General features: G+C 48.4%; 1 protein-coding gene across 1 annotated transcript in view; it reads right to left on the reverse strand.

The window, feature by feature from the left end:
• The window catches only part of DUSP10 (dual specificity phosphatase 10), a 39,198-nt gene extending 18,875 nt beyond the window's left edge, over positions 1-20,323 (reverse strand). Inside the window, exons 1-2 of the mRNA XM_060644403.3 lie at positions 19,711-20,323; positions 16,649-17,487 (exon numbers count right to left, since the gene is read on the reverse strand). Of these exons, the coding sequence (XP_060500386.1) occupies positions 16,649-17,444 (796 nt within the window). The 5' untranslated portion in view covers positions 17,445-17,487; positions 19,711-20,323. The remainder of the gene's footprint in view (positions 1-16,648; positions 17,488-19,710) is intronic.
• Positions 20,324-21,578: the final 1,255 nt, after the last annotated feature.

Raw genomic sequence — 21,578 nt, forward strand, 5'->3', positions numbered from 1 at the left:
AAAGAAACACGAAGTGGAGATTGATGGAAAGGAGGAAAAAAGGCTCAGGAGGGCACAGCAGCCTGTGGGACATCGTGGGACAGTGGAAGGGGTCCCCAGTTCAGTTCTACACACGTTCACTAAGCACTGAATATGAGCTGGAGGCTGGTACTGAGCAAACAGACTGGCCCTCCCACTGGGGCACAGTGAGCAGGAACAGATAGATGGTGCAGACAGAGAGTTCTCACCACCCCTGGGGGCTATTTCTTCTGCTTCCTGTTGAAGGGAGACAACGCTGGATCTAAAATCAGGAATTCTGGGTTCCTCTTACCCCTCTCATTAACCATGCACTTTTGGGTAAGTTACTTAATCTTAAGGCCATTGTAAAGCATGATTACATCATAAGAGCTTTTTCTTCAAACATAGGAGCTTCCTCTTCCTTAAAAAAAGGGGGGGGGATCTCTCCCAGGAATAACATTGTGGGTGCTCTCGAAAGGCAGACAAGGGGCCTCTGGTTTTCTGGAAGGTGAGAGGCTCAGGGGCAGGGAGTGAGAATGGAACGCCTAACTTTCTGTACCTCTTTACTTGTTTCTGATGAACCCACTTCCCTTTTAGAAACCAGGACTGGCTGACACCCCCACAGTCGCTGAGAGTGGCAGGGAGAGGTGCCTGAGAGTAACCTGTTCCCAGAACCACAAACCTGAATGTATATACAGGCAATATATATAGGCAATATATATATACATATACATTGCAATATAACAATACAGAGTTTAAGTTTGTCTCTTCTTAGAAATGTGCCTTTGAGGGCAGCCCCAAGATGCCCTTGCAGGATTCCACTTTCCAGGAGCTGGTGACCTCAGAGGGCCTTGCAGGACTGGGGCCAGGCCTGAGTATGAACAGAAGGGTAATGGTTAGTAGGACCGCAGGCAAGAGACAGGGTCTATTTTAGGCAGGGGAGGAGAAACCAAACAAAAATCAGTAGATAAGACACACGGGATCGTGGCTTAAAAATCCAAACAAAAGTTTCCAAAGAAAAGACAACAGCTGATTTGAGCACAGCATTTATGAGATGTAGCAGAACACAGACTACAAAAGTATGGTTCTAGACGATGCAAACTGTTAAAAAAAACATGCCATGGAAAACACTCCTTACTCACAGCATCAACCTACATCAGTTTCCAAAAGGATCTCCATCCCAACATCAATATTTAAAAGTCTCCAGCATCAAGGAGATGCCAGTACGTATGTCCCCAGCACTCGAGTGGTGCTGTCTGGGAAATGAAGACACAGAGGGGACCCTACGAGTTGCAGGCTGGAGGGGACTGGTTGTGCTGGTCTCAGAGACTTCCCCGTCTCCCGTCTCTGGGCTGAACCTAGTGGTCAAAAGCATTGGCTAGTGGTTAATGACTCAAAGGCTGAGTCATTCTGCGTGTCTAGAATGGAACTAGCCACCATCACCCATGAAATGGGGTTAGGGAGATCAGCAAGTGAAGGTACGGAACCTTGCTTTCCCAGTCACTGTGCCCCGAAAATATATATCCAGATGAAAGGTGTCTATTCTTGTAAGGCTACAGCACAACTCTGACACTAACAACAGAATCAGCACAGAATCCACAAGTTAAGGGCATAGTCCCCCCAAAACTGCCCTCACTTCAGATGCCAGCCATAATTTTGGGAGTCCCAGGCCACTTACACTTCTGACCGATAGGCAAAAGTTGTGGGATTCCCACACTCAAACCCCACAGGTTGGATAATTCACTAGAATGACTCATAGGACTCAGGAAAAATGCCATACTTACTCTTACAGTTTTATTCTAAGGATGCAAATAAGAACCAGCCAAATGAAGAGACACAGAGAGCAAGGTCTGGGAGGGTCCTAAACACGGGAGTTTCTATGCCCTGAGGACCCCATCACCCTCCAAACACATCAGCGCATTCATTAATAGGGAAGCTGAACTGAGCTCTTGTGTTCAGAGTTTTTGCTGGGGTTTCATCACATAGGCCTGACTGATTCAACCATTTGGTCACATGACTGAACTCAATTGCCAGCTCCCCTTTCTTACCAGGAGGAGGTCTAACTAATACAAAGCCCCCATCCTCTAATGGCATTCTTTGTCTTTCCAATGGCCTACCCCTATTGTGAATCATCTCACTAGCAAAAACTATCCCATTAGCATAAGCTGTCTCATTAGCATAAGTCATCTCATTAGCATAAGCTTGGTTGCCATTAGAGGTTATGACCCAGGAACCAAGGACAAAAGCCAGACAAGTTCTCTATAGTATAGTTCACTAGTGGGGAAGAGCATGGGCCCTGGAGTCAGACGGCTCTTGAGTTTGACTTCCTGCTGTGCGACTTTGGGCTATCGACCTAACCTGGCTCTCGGTTTCCTCATCTAAGAAGTAGATCCAGATAATACTGTTACTGTTATACAGTGATCAACACCACTCAAAAGAAATGTAATGCTGGCTACTATGTAACAAGATTCTTTTCTAGTAGCTGCATGTAAAAAAGTAAAGAGGAACTGATGAAATTAACCGTAACAATACATTTTGCTTACTTCAACATGCCTCAAATCGTATCATTTCAACATGCAATCAATGTTAAAACAGTTCGTGAAATATTTTACTTTTTTTCTTAACACGACGTCTTTGAAACCCGGTGTTATTTTACACGTGCAGCACATCTCAGTTTGGGCTAGCCCCATTTCAAAGGCTCAGTAGCCACATGGGACTCATGGCTCCCGTAGTGGATAGCACAGACAGAGATAACAGCCGTTGTTATTTCCATTAAATGAGTTAGTGCTTGGTGCCATCCCATCCCCTTTTATAAATGTTAACTCAAATATGTATGTGCACATGTCACACGTAGGTAGAGGCAGTGGCAAATGACTAAAATCTGAAATGCCAAAAGCCACATTGTCAGTCAGCTTCACAGAACAGGAAAGAGCCCCTCTTTTCTCAGAAAAGAACCACCGTAACTTGGAATAGAGAGGTTTTCGGATAGATCATCCCTAGTGGGCTCTTCTACTCCCATGCTCCCGTGTCTCCCCAACACGTGTTCATTGTTTTTTAAATGTTTATTCATTTTGAGAGAGAGAGAGAGAGAGAGAGAGAGCGAGCGCGCGCAGGGGAGGGACAGAGAGAGAGGGAGAGAGAGAATCCCAAGCAGGCTCCACACTCTGCCAGAAGCGTGACGCGGGACTCAATCCCACGACTGTGAGATCATGACCTAGCCGAAATCAAGAGCCGGACGCTCAATTGACCAAGCCACCCAGGCGTTCCCCCAACGTACGTTTCAGACGGCAAAATCAAGGGACTGTGGGCAACAGCTTTCAATGGGGAAAGATGCCCCAAATCACGGCGCAGCCAGATGAAGAAGGGCCACTTGCAAGGGGCAAGTATGAATGGCTGGGGACTAAAGGGGGGCAGGGGGAGAAAAACCATAGGGAGGAGTTTTGGCTTCTTGAGTCACTGAGCAGCCCCTCCTCACCCCAGGCCACCTCCCAGAGTCACTGCTCAGCCACCAGCTAAGTCTACCAAACCGGTTACCCCCCCCCACCCCCTTCACTTCCTAGAAAAAGCTGTGTCCTGTAAATCCAGAAGAATATCACTTAGCAGGAGACCGATTTCAAGCAATTATTCAGGCAGCTTTGTAGCAGGAGATTCTCAGGCCCCAAAACATTCTCCACGGTTTGTTTTTTGGTTTTGGGTTTTTTTGGGGGGTGGGTGGAAACGATGCCGATATTAATATGAAAGCTCTGTGTCTTAATCGTGGTGCCCCACATTCAGCGTCTCCCAGCTTTTATAAGGGAGAGCGGCCGTCACTTTGGCGTTCCTGCAATTCATTCAGTTCTCACTGGAGTTGCGGTGGGGGGTGCCAGCCACCCTCAAGGTAGGAATAAAGGGCCCCTAAGAAGGGCAGGCGGATGCACTTTTTACATAATATGCAAGATTAATTATAATAAATGCAATCCAATTCACATACCTTATCAAGGAAGACAAGCTAATTATCTGTTGGAGAATTAACTCCTATTTAAAGGGCATTTTACCTCAATTTGGCAAAAAGAACTAATGGGAATAGTCTTTCCATTCTGATGCATTCTTTTGGCTGCACCAGCTTCAGGGCTCAGAAGACTTGAACACTGCCCTGAAACCCCAGGGCTTAAGAAAGGGGGAGGGAGGGGGGCGCCTGGGTGGCTCAGTTGGTTAAGCGGCCCACTTCGGCTCAGGTCATGATCTCACGGTCCGTGAGTTCGAGCCCCGCATCGGGCTCTGTGCTGACAGCTCAGAGCCTGGAGCCCGTTTCAGATTCTGTGTCTCCCTCTCTCTCTGCCCCTCCCCTGTTCATGCTCTCTCTCTATCTCAAAAATAAATAAACGTTAAAAAAATTAAAAAAAAAAAAAAAAAAAGAAAGGGGGAGGGAGGAACACAGAAACACGTATCACTCAGCATCTCCCAAAGTCTAACTCTTTGTGGTGTTATTGTAATGATGTCCCTTCCAAAGTGTCTTATCAGCAGCATGAAACTGGGAGTGACTCATATTTATGACACAACATAGGGTTGGCCCTGCCGGACCGTTCGCATCCACAAACGCTTCTGTTATTTTCATACTGCTGAGTGGTGCCTCGATACTTCCTCGCTCTGCCCACCAAAGCAGAAGTCCAAGATTTACAACATATCCCTCTAGGGTGCGGGTGCCATACAGGCAGCTGGAATGTGCAGGGAGACCTACGATCGAGGACAAAGACCTCCCTAAAAATCAGTAACTTTGATAGGTAGTTGGCTCTTGTATCCTCAAGAGAAAAACAGGAATAGACAAGTGGAAGGGAATCACGGTAGAGGGGGAACCATAAAGCCAAGGCAGCTGGCCCCAGCCACCATTCCTCAAGGTGGAGGCGGGGGTGAAGAAGATTCCAGGCAAGGGAGTCTCCTAAGAGCTTTCTCTTGTAATACCGAAAATTTGGAGATAACCTTAACCTCATTAATAGGCAAATTAGTTAAGTACAACGTGAGGCATCTTTAAGACATGTTACAACATGAAAAGAAAATCTGATGGCCAATACAGGAATCAAAAGGACACACGATATAAAGGGAAAATGAATTTCAGTTTCTATACGAGAAATGCTGCAAAATATGCGCATATATGGGTAAAGAATGAAGAGAAGATATAAAAATGAAACTAGGCCGGTCAGGGAGATTAGTAGATGATCTGTTTTCTCCTTTCTAAAACGTCCTTGATATTCCAACAATGGGTATACAATTGAGTCTCTGCTAAGACTTAATTTTGTAAGATTTCCTTACATAGAAATAGTATATAATTTTCCAGGATGGCACTGATTCAGAAAAAAATACGATGTAGGTATCTATCCACCCCACCAGAAACACTGGGTTGTCTCAAACCTTTAAACGAAGCAACGGAGAGTCGTTTCTATTTATATTGTACCAGTGGCAATGTCATTTTTCTGAATTATAGCACTCCTGTATCCCCTGGACACAAGTAGCTAATGATGAATTATTTGGTGGGTATTTGATATTATAATCATGAAACCTTTTTAATAAATGCTAGTCATTATATGTCTGGCACTGTTCAAAGCACCTGTACATGTATTATCTAATTTAATCCTCCATTAATTCCACGAGGAAAGTGTCCTTGCCCTCCCCATTCCATGGATAAGAAAACTGAGGCACACCGCATTTAATGTGCTCGAGTGCATGCTTCTAATAGGTGGCCAAGTCAGATTTCCAACTCAGCCAGCCTGGCCATGGGACCTGTGCTGTTAACCTCCATTCTACACTCTGCCTGCTGGAAGAGATATAAATTCTGAAAAAGAACAGTGCCTACAAATACAGATCAGCGGACCAACTCATTGAGAAGTCAGCTACCAAGTCACTGCAAAGGGAAAGGGAACGAAAACATGGAGTGATCTGGCCAAACACCTGGACCCCTGAGATTTTCATATTTAATAACAACTCAGATACAAACCAAAGGATTACATTCCCACTGGGGTTAAAAAAAAAAATCACGGGGCACCTGGGGGGGTGGCTCAGTAGGTTAAGTGTCTGACTGTTGATTGCAGCTCAGGTCATGGCCTCTCAGTTTGTGGGACGGAGCCCTGGGTTGGGTCCATGCTGACAGTGCAGAGCCTGCTTGGGATTCTGTCTCTCCTTCTCTCTCTGCCCCTCTACCCTTTCTCTCTAAAAATAAATAAATAAACTTTAAATAATAATAAATAATTTGTTACTGAACTAGAGTTAGGAAACACGAATCCTATACCAGTTCTGCGACCAGTTACTTAGATGCTTTTGGGTAAATAATCAGCGTCCCCATCGGTAAAATGGGATAGTTGGAACAAATGCTCAGTAGTACCGCCTGAATGAATGATGCTTCCGGCCCAGGTTCCCAGGGGGCCATTCTGCTAGCCTTCAAGGGTGTCAGTTATGCTTTTTCCAGGGTCCATCCCTGCCACACTCCCTGATTATCTGAGCTGTGTTTGTACACTTAGGCTGTAGAAGGGAAGAAGAAAGATAAGAAAGGAGAAAGAAAGCAGAGGGGAAAAAGAATAAAAAGTAAATAGTTTGGTAAGAACTCTGTTCCCTTATCCCAGAGAATTAGCTTTCCCAAAGGATAAGGAGAACCTACTAGAAGTTCCTTCTTCACACAATTCAGGGTGGGGGGTGGGGGGGGGGAGGGAAATCTATAGTTAATGTTTATTATTCACACTAACAGAATGGATAATGGATACGTTAGGGTCTTTGGGCTGTCATCACACATTATCTCATTTTATACACACCTCGTATCAGATAGTGTATCATCTATTCCTTCTTACTTCCTAGATCTAACTTTGTCCCCGTCTTTCTTCCTGCTCTAATTCCACTCTAGAAAGTGAATAGATTAATACTTGCAGAAAGAACATCACCCTCACATCTACAGGTATCCTGAGGTTCTCCCCATTGACAGAAACCCAACAGTGTTGTGCCCAGGCTCTCGCAGTCCAATGACCTCGGACAGGTGCCTGGGCCTCTCTGGGTCTCAGGCACTCGTATAGAAACTGGAGTGTTATCATGAGCTATAATGCTTCAAGCACAGAGTCTGGTAGGCAATAAACATCGCATAATGTTGGAGATAATTGTTGTGGTTTTCAAAGTTTCTTTAATCAATCTGTTACTCCTTAAAAAGCTTCAAGCTTAAAAAGTTTGAAGTTGCCAAAAGCTGAGATAGAACCCAGGGTGAGGTCACGGAGAAGACGGCTCTTCTCTGAGGACACAGAGGGGGCCAATATTCTCACCAGTAGCATTTTCAATTGAGGATATACAAGCAAATAGAGGGGATGAGGAGGTAAAATATAACTTAGGGCGCATCAGAGAATAAAACACAGTTAAGGCGACCACTGGGAATGAGATACATGCTCCCTGATAATTAAGCATGTGGCCAGCTTGGAAGGAACTTGGGCCCCAACATTGTAAGAACTGGGTTTCTGTTCTTGTTCGCCAGCTCACTGGTCAATAACATGGGAGAAAATATTGAATCTGTTCCTCAGATTCTGCATCTGTAAAACTGGGGATCTGAAACCGCTCTGATGAAGCTGCTCTGAGAAAGAAATAAGACACAGAAAGGACGGCCTGGTGCCCAGCACACAGAAAGCATTCAAGAGCTCTTAATTTTTGTCCCAGACTATCGGGAAAATCTTTTTTTTTTTTTTTTTTTTTTTAATTTCAGGGATGATAGATTGGCCAGACCCAGGGTAGTTATATGTGATTAAATGGTGTTCTGCGATCAGATTAAAATATCACTTCATGGGAACCATAAAACCATCCTTATAAAGTCTTATCATAAAAATGTGCTATTTTAATAAGACTAGAAATACAAGTCCCAAGAAAATGTCCCCTATCCCTCCAAAGAAGCCCCCCTCTTAGAAGTCTGCGTCTAGACTTCCTCTCATAAGAGGGAAGCAGATGCTCTAATAACTAATGACAACAATTCACTGTCTTAAACACTAGAACCCAGGACTCAAGTCCAGGTCCTGGATGATCCTGTCACCATAACCCTGAAGGTATCCTCTGTCCTCATACTGTCGTGTCCCCTTTTCTCCACTGCCTCTCCTTATGTACCTCCCAATCTGTGTTTTCTTTTCACCTGCCAGTAGCAACAGCTGCAGATATTTAGCCCAGTGGTTGTGGACCTTGGGGCCGTGATTCAAACTATGTGGGATGATTCCTTCCATAGAATAAATATGAAGTATTAAAGAAGTAGCTACTGATGTTCTGACGCAAAGAGGTGATTGCCTCATCACCTGGGGACACCACAGAAGGTGAGCTGAGCTCCCATTATGAGCTGAGGAGTGGATGTGCCTCAAAGGGGACACCAGCTGGGCGTTACCCCTGGACCAGACAGCTTTATCTATTTACCTGGTGGAGAAATTTGGCAACAGATGCCCCACGGGGGTCCTGTTGGGGTGGTGAGACAAAGAAGATGAAACCCTTTGGTGGAGCCCTGAGGATGTTCGGCCTCGTTTTGTTTTCCATGAAATTCGAGTCTTAGAAGGTGAATTAAAAAAAAAAAAAAAAAAAAAAATATATATATATATATATATATATATATGAGTAGGCCTTCACTGCAAACAAAACCTCAAAGGCAATGCAGATAATTTGATGAATCCACAAACTCTTTTCTTCCTGTTAGTGATGTTCCACTTTGCCAGAGGCAGGGCTTGGGGTCACAGCCTTTATCTTATATGTAAGTACCAGGCTGTGTGGCTCATTTCCTTCTCCAAGAGCAGAGGCTCAAGGTTTTTTCCCTTTCATTTACATATAAAATAGGGGTCTTGCTGGGGTGAAAGATTGGAAAGTGTGTGTGTGTGTATGTGTGTGTGTGTATAAATATATATATACATATATGTGTGTGTGTGTATGTGTGTGTATACACTTATAAGTAATAGATGAGATGAGGCACATGCTAGAAAAAAAAGATATTATTATCTTCCTCTTGGCTTATGGATGAAAACATCTCAAGAGTTAAAGACGTCATAATTAGAAAACACACATCAACTTCAATATAAAATGTACATTTCGAAAATGTACGGTAAAATTCAGGCTGTGATTCATACTCGTCATTTTCTCTTCCCTCCAATTTTTCTGAATTAGTAAGGTCATACAATATGAATGAAGAGTAAATAGTATATGGAAACGCAGCCAATGAACATTTGCCCAAGAGGGACCCATATGGTTTAGGGGAAATAACGCAGGCTTTGAAATGACAGAGACTTGTGTTTTTACCCCAGCCCTGTCTCTTAGAGTGGTTTTTAATTGTACTTGCAAACTTCTTCTTCTCCTTCTCCTCCTCCTCCTCCTCCTCCTTCTTCTTCTTCTTCATCATCCTTCTTCATCATCTTCTTCTTTTTTTTTTCCCTGAGCAGGCTAAAACCTTGTCTTTGAAATATCATTTACAATGCTTGTTTGCTTAGCATGCCCTCTTTTCGTCGAGAGCATGCAGGAAAAAATAAACACCAGTCCATTCCTATCAGCAACATGTCCAAAATTAGGTCCAAATTACAAAGTTCCACTCTAATGCTTGGAGAAGGCCTGTCAGCCCTGAGCTCCTAAGGCAGAGAGAGAGTGCATATTCCCTTTTCCATTAAAAACCAACACATTTTTTTAAAAAGTCATTTCTTTTTGGATCAAGTCTTAGAAAGAAATCCTGTTGGCCCATGAAGATGTGCTTAGAAAAGGCCAGACTTTATCTTGCAAAGGAGAAATAAAGGAGAAAAATGCCAAATGCTTCACAAACATGTACTTCCCAGGAGAATGGCATTTCTAAAGATGAACTGCTCCCTAAACAAGATTGTGTAGCACGAGAGGATGAAGAAAACAAACAGGTGCATGATCTTCAAGGTAGAAAGGATCTGGAATATACTGGCCTGGTCTGTATATGCTCCCATGCTAGCATTTAGATTTTGAGGGTTACAGCTACAGATTCCCCAGCTCAAAAATTAGTACCCAGCACATAGAAGGTATTCAGTAATATTTGTTGAACAAATGAATGCATCTCCTCTACCCACGGGCTGTATATCCATGGAGACCAACACATCAAAAAGTCCCTAGAAACCTGAGATACTTTGGGACAAGGGTGCATTTTGATACATGTTTTCCAGCTCTTTCATAAACCATTAAGTTCCCTAGAAGATGGGTTTAAGTCAATGTCAATATTTGACCTATTAATCTAGGACCCAGGCAAATATCGGGCCCATGAGCTGCTGGTTTTCAAAAGAGCTTAGACTTAGGTCCCTATAGTTCTAGACTGAAATCTCAAAATTCAACAAAAATGGTATCAATAGGAAAAATGATTGATTAAATATTACTTCATATTTGTAAGCTATACAGTAGATCCTGTTATCATTAGGTAACCACACACACACACACACACACACACACACACACACACTCTACCAACCTGGCAAGACCTATTTTAGCACTGAGGACCAAGGCTCTAAAATTAATCATGCATGTGACCTTGGGCAAGTTAAATCTCTCTAGGCCCCATTTCAGTAACTGCATAATGAGACTGGACTAGATCAATGGTTCTCACACTTTCCTGCACGTCAGAATCACCAGGGAAGCGTTATGCACAGGCTGTACCCCAGACCAATTTAACAAGGATCTCCAGAGGTGGGAACAGAGCATTGCAGGTTTTAAATCACCCCAGTGGATTCCACTGGGCAGCCTGCAGGGACGACTGTGGGACTAGGGGTCGTCTAAAGTCCCTTCCTGTTCTCAAAACTGGGATCTTGAGCTCAAAGAACATGAGAAGACCTCTCCTGGGTTCAGAATTTCTCTCCCTAATGTGGAGTGTATCCTTGCCTACCTACTTGAGTTAAATCGCCAAAGCACTGCAAATCGACACATTTTTATGCCCAAACTGCTCCCCCAGGCTGGGGCAGGAGGGCCTGGCTGGTGGCAATGCTGAGCCTAAGGAGTGAGGAGTGGGTCTGCTCCTGGTCAAAGGCTCACGCCTAGGCTGTGCAGAGTTTTTCTGCTCCTGTGATTTTGTCAAAACTCCCTCCCCTTACCCTCCTTTTTCTAATCTAAAATCATGATCTACTACTGCCAGGAAAGGAGTTTCTTGAACTTGTCCTTGACAAGCCAGATGGTTAACTTAACTGATCTGAATTGGTAAGGACAAGTGGTTGATATTTAACATGCTCCCATAGTACCGTGCTTAGAGCAACTTGCCATCCTCCCCAGTGACCAGTGTCTAACCTCAGAGGATCTGCAAGGGCACAGGGGTAGGGGAACAGGGCCCAGGGGCTGCTTGATTGAGAGCCACGCACCAGGCACTTGATTTCCGCTGTCTCAGTTCATCCTGTGATGTTGGAATTACTCCTGTTTCACAGCAGAGAAACAACCAGGGCTCTGGGAGGTGACCTGAGCTCCCTAAGGACACCTACAGTTGGTCAATAGAAAAGCCTAGAACTGAGCTCAGGTGTAAGTGGGCTAAACCACACTTTGCTGAGCACACAGTGAATGGGGAACGGATAAAGCAAGGACAGGGATGGGGGGCGGGGAGCTCACTTACATCCTTTCACTTACATCTTAATTAGGAAGAAGGACAGGATATCCAAGAGCTCAAAACACAGGCAACCGTGAACCCGTTGAGAGCAAAGACCCAGGTCTCGCTTCAAGAACAGGCCTTCCCACGATTCCCCGCCCTTCCTTCACATGCCATCTCCTCACAACTCAAAGCTTTGAGAACCTTTGAAAATGAAGCACATCCCCCCCTCCTTCCACCTACCCTTTTATAGTCAGACTACAATCCTTCTTCCAAAAATAAATCAGCCCGAGAGGCCAGAAAAAGCGACGCTTAATGGTTTTATACTTTCATCATTTAGTTATGGGACGCTAGTTGGACAGATTTATCATCACATTTTTACAGATTCCCCTACAAATAAATAACTCTAGGATATGCCCAAATAACCCTGGCCTCTTGACCTAACATGTTTTTATAATTATTTGGCACTCCAATCGTATGCTACTTAAATTAGGTAACAGTCACCAAGTTATTTTTAGGCCATAACACCACACACACACACACACACACACACAGTCTCTCTCTCTCTCTCTCTCTCTCTCTCTCCCTCTCTCTCCCTCTCTCTCCCTCTCTGTTATATCTAGTTTGCTATTTGCACTCCTTTGCCAAAGGAGCACAGACTGCCTTTTTACTGGCACCACCATTTCTCCCCAACCAATAGTAATAACAATGTGAAGCCACATTTACTGAATGCTTACCACATATGAAAACCCGGTCTAGACAGTTTGCACACATGAATTCATTCGATTCCTAATCTAACACTATGAGCTAGCTACTGTTATATCCTCTTTTATAAGTGCAGAAACTAAGGAAGTAAGGGATTAAGCAATTTGCCCAAGGGCGCATGGCCGGTAAGAGGGGACCAAGACTAGCTTCAGACAGACCGGATCCCAAATCCCGCCTGAATGTCTCCACCATTTGCTACAAGGCAAACGTTCGGCACATTTGGATGGTGAGCGGAGGTTCAGAATAACAACGGTAAGTTCGTGCATGTAGGTATGTCTTGATTTCACATATCTTAAAAAAAAATCCTCCTAACACCCTGAGAGACAAGAGGAAGCCTGTTTGTTCCCCCCCAAAACAAAGCAGGAATAGAATATTGTCACAGGGTCCCTGATTTCCAAGCACAGGCGTTTATTTTGTTGTCAAACTCAGTATTGCCCAGAAGTGTTAACTTCAGAATCCTTTGTGATTATGGAAAAATGTGCAGTCTATGTTGTTCATTCCTCAGGAATCATGATGGAAGGTTTTATGGTATAACAATCTAACTCTCTATGTTATCAAATCTTCCTTATGGATCAGCCTTCCTGACGTGATTTCCTCTCTTCCCCTGCTCCCCACTCAACACCTGTAGCCAGGGCAGCAGGCCTGTGGGGGACCGAGGCAGTCGGTCAGTCTTTGTATCCTGACAGCACAGGGCAAGTATGGGCATGGGCCCTACAGACCCCCAAGGAAGTGCCTAGAGCCCCCTCCCCCACTCGCTTCTCCACAGACCTGAGAGCTACCTAGCCAGAGTGGAATTCTGAGTTTGAAAAACTCTCAAAAATGGTCACAAGACCCTGAAGGTTTTAGGAGTGCAAATGTTGTCCACGCTAGACTATAAAATATCCCCAGCCTTCTCAAGGCTAAGACACTGAGTTCCAACGTGAAACATATTTGAATACATTATGGTCTATGCTAGGAAATATTTCAGCAACCGAAAAAGGAAGAGAAAGCCAATTGGGAAAATAGTGACAACTGTTTACTCTAGGTGATAGGCATGTGGGTGCTCGTTAACCTCTTGACTACTTTTCTATCTATTTGAAAATCGTTACTAAAGTTTTAAAGGCACACACCGTCTTTCGAGAGGAGCAAAGCCATAGACTATCCTTTCCAACATAGGCCTATCGGTAATAAAATAGTTCCCTGAATCCAGCTTTCCTGAAAAGTAAGGGTACCCTATAAACACCATGACAAAGGTGGTAGCTCCCATTAAGGAAGGGACCGGAACAGTCTAGTCTTCTTACTCCGTTTGGTTAGAAATTATACCAAAAAGCAACTTGGGGTGAAACAGATTGTGGCCCTTTCAGAGACTTTGCAAATCCCTACATATTTATTCGTTTGGATCATTTTCACCAGGATGAGCAGAAGCTCATGGTCTGATGCCATTTATTCTTCGGAAGCTGAGAATAAAACATAGATTCAGACATAGGTCACCACAGGGAGGGGACTGTAAATTAGAACAGTAACTTAATCCCAGGGGCTTCTGTGCCTCTGATCGGTTTCTTCCCAACCTGACACAGCATTACTAAAATGGTAACTGAGCAGCCACTCTATTTGATAGCACCAAAAATGGAGAACATGTCATTGAAATAGGGGGACATAAAACTTGGACAGGGAGGGTAGCAACCAGTGTTTACAAACACAACCCGGAGAATCAGTTGGGCCAGCCATAAATTACCCAAGATTGTACCGAAATCTCTGAAGAGAAATTAATGAGGCCCCAGAAGTTTCCGCCTTAGACTTCCAACCACCTTCACCCCCATAGCTTCCCTGCAAAAATCGCTCATTCCAAAATGGTACCGCTCCCACCTCGCTAAAATAAAATCTTACATCACCAAGGGAGGGGTTAGTAGAATGAACCCCAGCAGAGAACCCAGACCAGAGTGGTCGGCTTGACCCACTCGAGAACTTGGGAGAAGTTGCTGGCCATGCGCTTCTGCGAGAGGCCCACCCCGTTCTTCACCTCAGTGGTGCTACGGGATTAACCTTTGGTTTATTTACCCAGATGAAAGCGTAGGTAAAGGGGGGGGGTTCTCATCACGATCGCTTTCCTTTCTTTCCCATCTTGGTCCCAATGTTAAGCCGTTCCCCCAAAAGAGACCAAAACGGCAATGACGACAATAATAAATTAATGAGATTACACGCCCTTTTGCTCCTAAACTATGTATTTTCAACCAACTTCCCAGATACTTGAAGAAAAAGCCCCCAAAACTACAAATAATCCAACCTCTACCACCAGCGCGTCTTCCAGGTCGACCGCCGCTGTGTCTCACCAACCCGAAAATGACGAGCCCTCGGGGCGGCCGCCCAGGGTGCCCAGTGGTGAGGTCAGCAGCATGTCCGGCCCCGCCCCACTGAGGCAGTCTTACTCAGTGACACCGAGGAACAAGCCCAGGCTGCTTGGACTCTCAAGCTGCATCCACCAGAGAGGAACCCCACTTCCATCATAGCACCCAGGAGACTCATTTTCCAGCGATCGACAAGCGACCCCCAAACACAACAGTGTCCGCTGCAAACGAGAGGGTAGGATCTACAACTCCTCCTAATCACCCAAGTGTTCAAGGTCAGGGTCATCTTCATTTCTATTGTTTGATGCCTGCCCTCAGATCATACAGACGTAAAAGGTCTACTGTCTCTTAACAACATCTCCTCTACGCGAGCAAAGAGATGCCCCGCACGACCACCGGCTAGCCCCTCTCTTTGCTCCCCACTATTACAAATGGGAAATTTGTAGGTCGTATTTTTTCCCACCTGAAAAAAGACAAGACAAGCCATGACCGTGGTGAGAGAACACTAGCTGGGTAAGCCTACTGGGAATTACTCAAAGTCAACCAAACCAGAATAGGAAACGATAAAATACACAGATTTTCCTCCACAGAGGAAATCTGAATATATCCATAACCCTGAGAAAACCCATCAACCACAACAAAAAAGTCTGGGCCCTGCTGAAACTCTCTGGATGTGACCTCCATTATGTTCTCCTTCCCACCAGACCCCACCGACCCTAAGAAAAGTTGTGCCTTTGTGGGAGCACAATGACAGCAAGCTTGAGGAGCTCAGGAGAGGATGGGATCGGGGGACAATATCAGAGCCATTCAGAACCGTATTTCCAACAACACTACTTAAGAAAAGGCAGAATGCGTCACTGGGAAGACAAGGAGAATGGCGGAACTGTCACACAAAGACAGAACAACCGACTTGCTCGTCCCAGTGGCCTGCTGCAAGTGAAATATGGAAGGTATTTAAAGGAACCCAGCAATGCCTTTGGTCAACACACTTCAGGAGACTTGGTGGTGATGTGGCCCAGAAACCGTATACCTTAGCTCTAAATACAAGAGAAGAAAAGAGAGAGGATGACTGTCTCTCACGATCACCAAAGGACAGAAGACACGGATGACGCACAGCAGTGCGTACTGCCCCAAAGGACAATATCGGACGCCAAGGAGGAGCAACCGGGAAAGATCCCAGATGAGGGCTCCCCTGCTGGGTTTGGCAACCCTGGGTGGAAAGGAGCTCAGGAAAGAGTGGGTAACTAACTCTTCCTGCCAGGGCTCAGCAACGCTGACCTCACAGTTATTACGCATCCAGGGTACGTGGGCAAGTGACCCACCACTCCATCCTGGAAGAAGCCATGATGCCAACGGTTGCCAGGTGAGGCCAGAAAGAACAACGGGCTGGGGAGGTATTTCATAAAAATGTCTCTGTCCCCCTGGAGCTTTGGCAGAAGAATGCATGTTTTGGCTACACTTAACGCTTTCTGTGGGGCCTTATAATAAGGGTCTCTGCCCTTCTTGAAGGTCACTTTATAAACCACCTAAAAGCCCAGCTGGCCAGAGAGGTGAGGAAGAAGCTTCCCCACCAAAAGAACCGGTACCTGTAGGTTTACTTGTAGTTCACCATAGTTGCTGCTGCCTCCGTTCCATCAACTTGGGTTAAATCTGAGAGACAATACCTTTCCAGCTGGTTATTGACTGGAATGGTGCTACCAGCCCAGTTAGGACTTGAGACACCATCTGGTGGCACAAAGCCCCTCTTTAGAAAGATGAGAAAACAGTCTCAGAGAGGTGAGATGCTTGCACCACACAACTGAGCGGCTGAATCGAGACTAGAACCCAGGGCTTCTGGCTTCCGGTTCTGTGTTACTGGGCTTTTCTCACTCTTACCAGAACAACGAAGGGCAAAGAAGGGAAGACGAGAAGAAGAAAGTCTGGCTTGGCCTCGGGTCGCCAGGGTAAGGAGGCTGCCGGAACTTCTAAGACCGAACCCGCACTGGACCCAGGCTGACCGGGACTGCGCCGGGGAAGGGGGCAGGGAGGGCATTACCTTTCAACACCAGAGGCTCTTTGCCTTCTCTCTTCAGGGACTCGAGGACTATGTGAAGAGGCTGGGAGGGCATCACTCGGCTCGGCTCATTGGTATTCTCATCATAAACTATAATTTCTTTGGAAAAGATCCTCTTGAAAGAGTCCTTGCCTTCCCTACAGGAAATCAAGTCTAAGACAGTGATCTTGCCCTGCTGCAGTCGCCGCCGGCTGATCTTGTCGGCACAGTTAATGTGGACAGCTCCTTGGATGTGACTCTTGTTGTACTCCATGAAGGGCCTGCAGTCAATGATGACGGGGCCCTGGCTCGGCAGGTGGCTCTTGCTGCCTTTGGCCATCTTCTTCGCCAGGTCATTGGGGTAGATTATTTTGATGCTGGCTAGCTGCTTGGGGGTCCCTGACACAGGGCTTCCCACCCCACCTGACGGACTTAAAGGGCCTGCGTTCTCATTGCTGTTGACCATCTGGCTGGCAGGGCAGGCGGTAGAGGTTCCGATGGCAGCGGCGACGGCCTGGGTCGGGGCCTGACTGTCCTTGTCGTAGGTTGCCACAGTGCAGCAGCTGGCACTGCTGCATCCACAATTCAGGGAGCGGGCAGAGCCGCTGGATGAGGGCATATACGTCAGATTCGCAGCCTTGAGGGACACGACGGTGGTGGCAATGACCGGAGGGCGGCTGCTACTGCCGGGGGCGGCAGGGCCAAGGTAGCCTGAGTCTAAACAAAGGTTGAGGTCCTGAGGTCGGACGGGCCTAGACAATGCCACCACTAACCTGTCGTCTAAAGGAGACGGAGGCATGAGGAGGCTGAAAACTGGCAATTCAAGAAGAACTCAAGACAGTCTGTAAAGAAGGGGAGGGGGGAAAGAGAGAATAAAGTCACGTGACACAAAAGGCAGTCGGCTCCAAAACCTGGGCAAGGTCTCCGCTTCCCTCTGAGGGAAGGGGTCCCAAGGGCCCTCTACCACGCCACTCTCCAAGCCTGGAGCTCGTCCTTAGAGCTGCCAAGAGGATGTCAACCTGAGGGCCCCCGCCTACGTGGTCACCAAGTCCACGGCTGCATGGACCATCTACACCAACGCTGACGAACAACCTTCCGCGGACCCACAGCAAAGGTCGGCCTCGGAGACAGCAAAGGCACGAAGACTCAGACAAGCTGAAGACAGAAAGGAAGGCTCTTCAGAGGCATCTGTTCTGGGCCTCATCTCCTGGGCAGAAGCATCGGGCAGCCATCTGAGAAAGAGCCACTTGTCCACCCTTACATACTTTCCATTTCATCCCCTCACCCGCTGCAAAGGCAAAGCAATGACCAAGAGCGAGAGCGCTGGCATGGCTCACCAAAATATACAGCAGCTAAATATACATCGGGGGCGGATGGCAACTTTCTGCACATCAGAATGAAAGTGTCCCCCTTCGTGAATCTCTTTAACAGCAGCTAGTCTCGCTTCCCACTCCTTTGAGAGGCACAGCACGGTCACATTAAACACCCCCCCCCCCATGTTTCCTGTCAGTCTCCTATAAATTAATCTGCATTTCCCCTTTTGTTACGAACGAGATGTCCTGAAACAAAGCCTCGGGCCAAGGAGCCAAGTCTTGTAACCCCCCAGCTCTGGCGGACCCATCACCCTTTGCTCCTCTGCTGCCGACCTCATCGCCCCCCCCACCCCCACTCCTGCCTTTAAGGAAAGGACCACTTCGACTCTCCTCCCTCCTTCATTTCTCTATTGGCACACGCTGTGCATCCCAGAGCTTCTCTCAATGGCAGGCAGCCACCATAGAGGACATTTCAATCCCCCACAGATAGACCCTTGCCCCTTGAAGAGGATGAACTCTGTAGAAAGGACTTCCCAATTAGCCAGTCCCTGTTAAAGGGCGCAGGGAAGGGTTGCCCGCTAGGTCCACCTCCTGTTTCATGAGAGGACGCCTGCAAAGGAACAGTTCCTTCCTTCCCGTGGGCACAGGGGCACTCTCTGACCAGACCCTCCTGGGTCCTCTGCTATTAGACATGCACAGAGAAAAGAAACCAAACCCCATGCAAGAATTGCTCACCTAAAGGAACTTTAAGAGATGGCTGGAAAAATGTCATCTATCATCCCTCTACACACGACCGTCACCATTCTCTGACACAGAGCCAAAGTGTCACAGGCAGAATCCACACGCGCGCGCACACGCATACACACAGAGGCACCCACCCAACACGTCCACAGATCCCCACCGACTCAGGTTTCTCTCTCCCACCTTTGGATGGGAGAGAAGGTTCCATCCCCTTCCCTCCCCCCTCCCTCTCTTCTTCCTCCCTCCCTCCCTTGCGTAGTATTTTTTTTTTTTTTTTTTTTGAAGAGCAAGTACTATTCCAGAAGCTATAACTGTTTCCCAGCTGGACCAAGCTGGGAAAGTCTTTGCTATTGTGTTACCAGGTAGGGCTCGTCCCGGGATCAACAGCCCGTTTTCTTTGCGAGGGACGCAGAAGCGTGTTTCACGGAGACACAGGCTGGGACCCCACCTCCACACGGAGTGCGCGGCTCACACGCGCGCGCACACACACACACACACACACACACACATACACACGCGCGCGCACGGAGTGTATAAAGAGATCTGCATCCCTGCAGCAGAGGGTCGGGCGTATATATTGCCCGTGAAACCATCCAGACTGGCCCAGGAAACCTCCCAGCGAAACACGGAGCTACCCCCTCTCCCTTGCTAGTCGTCCTTCCACCTCAAGGCAGGGGCTGGAAAGAAAATTAAGTCGTTCGAGAATGCTACTTCCCCACTCCTGGGCGCTTATCCCCCTTCGCAACAGAGCGCACGAACAAGCCCCTGGCATTTAAAACTGCCGCAAAGCATCCCAACAAACCTCATTTTTTCTTCTTTCCAAACCCAACTAGACTGCAGACAGAGTAAACGCACAGGGCAGCGTGAGCCAACAGCCGGAACCCTCTAACCTCACCTGCTGTGGCTCCCCCGTGAGCATCGCATCGCACACACTCACTCACACTCACACTCACACTCACACCGCCTTACACTCCCAGGCTCTCGGGAGCAGCCGCGGTGACTTCCACTTACTTCATAAATAAGCGTAGCCCTCCACCATCTGGCGCTCCGCTTCAGCTAGGGATTCGCCCATTCAGCCCCCATTCACTTGGCTTCATTGATCTCCAGCAGCAACATAGTTACTTTCTCTTTTGCTACACTGTAAATGTAAGGTTCTGGGGGGGCGGGCCGGCTGCCGACCGACGGCACGTTGGGCCAATAGGGATCCGGAGAAAGCCGACCGCGGCCTCACAGCGGCCCGCGGCCAATGGGCAGCCTGGGGGGAGGAGCCGGAGGCGTGGCCTCGTCTCTTTAAGGAGGGTTTATCCGACGCCGCTCCGGGTCCTCAGAGTTAGAACACGGGCGGTGATGTCATTGGCAACCAATCAAAAACTTAAAAGGGCCAGCCGGGGCCCGCGCGGAGCAGCTGCTCTCTATTTACATGTAAACCGAACCGGCTGGATGCGGTTAACCCTTTCCGGGGCTGAAGTGTCAGTGGGCTGGACTCGCCGCTCCGGCTAAAACTGGCTGGGTCCGTTTGCCAGGATCCCCCTCCCGCCCCCTGCACCCCCGCTCCCGGTGGGCAGACCACGCTTTCCTTTTCCTTCTCACTCGGGACGGAAGATCAAAAGTGTCGGAGTAACTTTCTCCAGGCAAGAAACAAGAACAATCACCGTCCCCAGTGGGCAAACCGGGTTCTCCGAGTCGCTCGAGGTGCTTTGACAAACGCGAACCCGAGAGCCACGGACGTCGCCGAGCCGCCAGCCGTGGGACCGACGTGAGCGCGCTGCCAGGGGCGTCGCTTCGGCGGCGGCCCGCGAGCACCCGCCGCGCGCTGGGGGCCGGGGCGCGGGCGCGGCTGGCGAGAAGGCGGGCGGGCCGGCCCCGGGGAGCGAGGCCCACCCAGCCGAGCTGCGCCCCGCGTCTTCGGGCCGCGCGACTCGGCTCTGCGTCTCCGGGAAGCGTCGGCCGCCCGCCCGCCCGCAGATGTCGCTGCCCCTCCGGCTGCCCTGCTGCTACCCCGCGCGGCGGTGGCGCGGCGCCCTCTGGCTCGCCTGCATCTGCGCCCTGGTCACGCCCCCGCCGTCCCCCCGCCCGCGTCCCGGGGCTCGGCCGAGGCGGCGCTGCGGAGGGCTGCTCAGAGGTGGCGGCGGCCTGCGTCCAGGCCAGAAGCTACAGGGTGCGCGCCCACGAGGCCCGGCGTCGCGACCGGGCTCGCAGTGCGCTCGCCACACCCCCGGGGACCCGTCTGCCGCCCGGCGCGCGGCATCCCCGCGCCTTGCCTGCCGCCCTCCTCCCCGCGTCCTGGGCAGCCGCCCCGCCACCCCGCAAGGCCCCAGGCGAGCCTCGGACAGTCAGCCCGGCGCTGCTGGAACCCCGCCGCTGGCGGACAGGAGCTGGAGTTGAGAGTAAACAACCAGATTGCGTGTAGCTCGCGGAGCGTCGAGGAGGCGGCGCCGACCCTCTGGGTTTTCCAGACTTTTGCCGCCCGCGGAAGTCGCGGGCCCAGGCACGCGTCCGGAGAAAAAGAGTGGGGGGCGAGAAGCCGGCTCGCGCCTGGTCGGGAAAATATCAGGGCCACTGCGGGAAGGTTTTCTTGGGGTGCGAAAAGGGGTGGAGATGACGAAATGGACTGCGGAGAGCCTTGCGTCACAGAGCCCTAAAGAGAAAAGAGCTTTTTCCGTTCCCCTCACTGGTCTCGGACGGGAGCGAAGGAGTGAAATAATTACAGTGGAGGACATTGCATTAGGAGCACTGCAGACATTTGGCGATGATTTTTCTCTTAGGAGCTTGAAGGTGTTTGGAGACATTCTTCAGGCTCCAGGCCTATTAAGTAAGCTAAGTGGCGGTGACATATTCTTATAATTGCCTTAAGTGCAGATCGGAAATCAGAAGATGCC

Source organism: Panthera onca, chromosome F1, assembly GCF_046562875.1.
Source record: "Panthera onca isolate mPanOnc1 chromosome F1, mPanOnc1 haplotype 2, whole genome shotgun sequence".
Classification (NCBI taxonomy): domain Eukaryota; kingdom Metazoa; phylum Chordata; class Mammalia; order Carnivora; family Felidae; genus Panthera; species Panthera onca.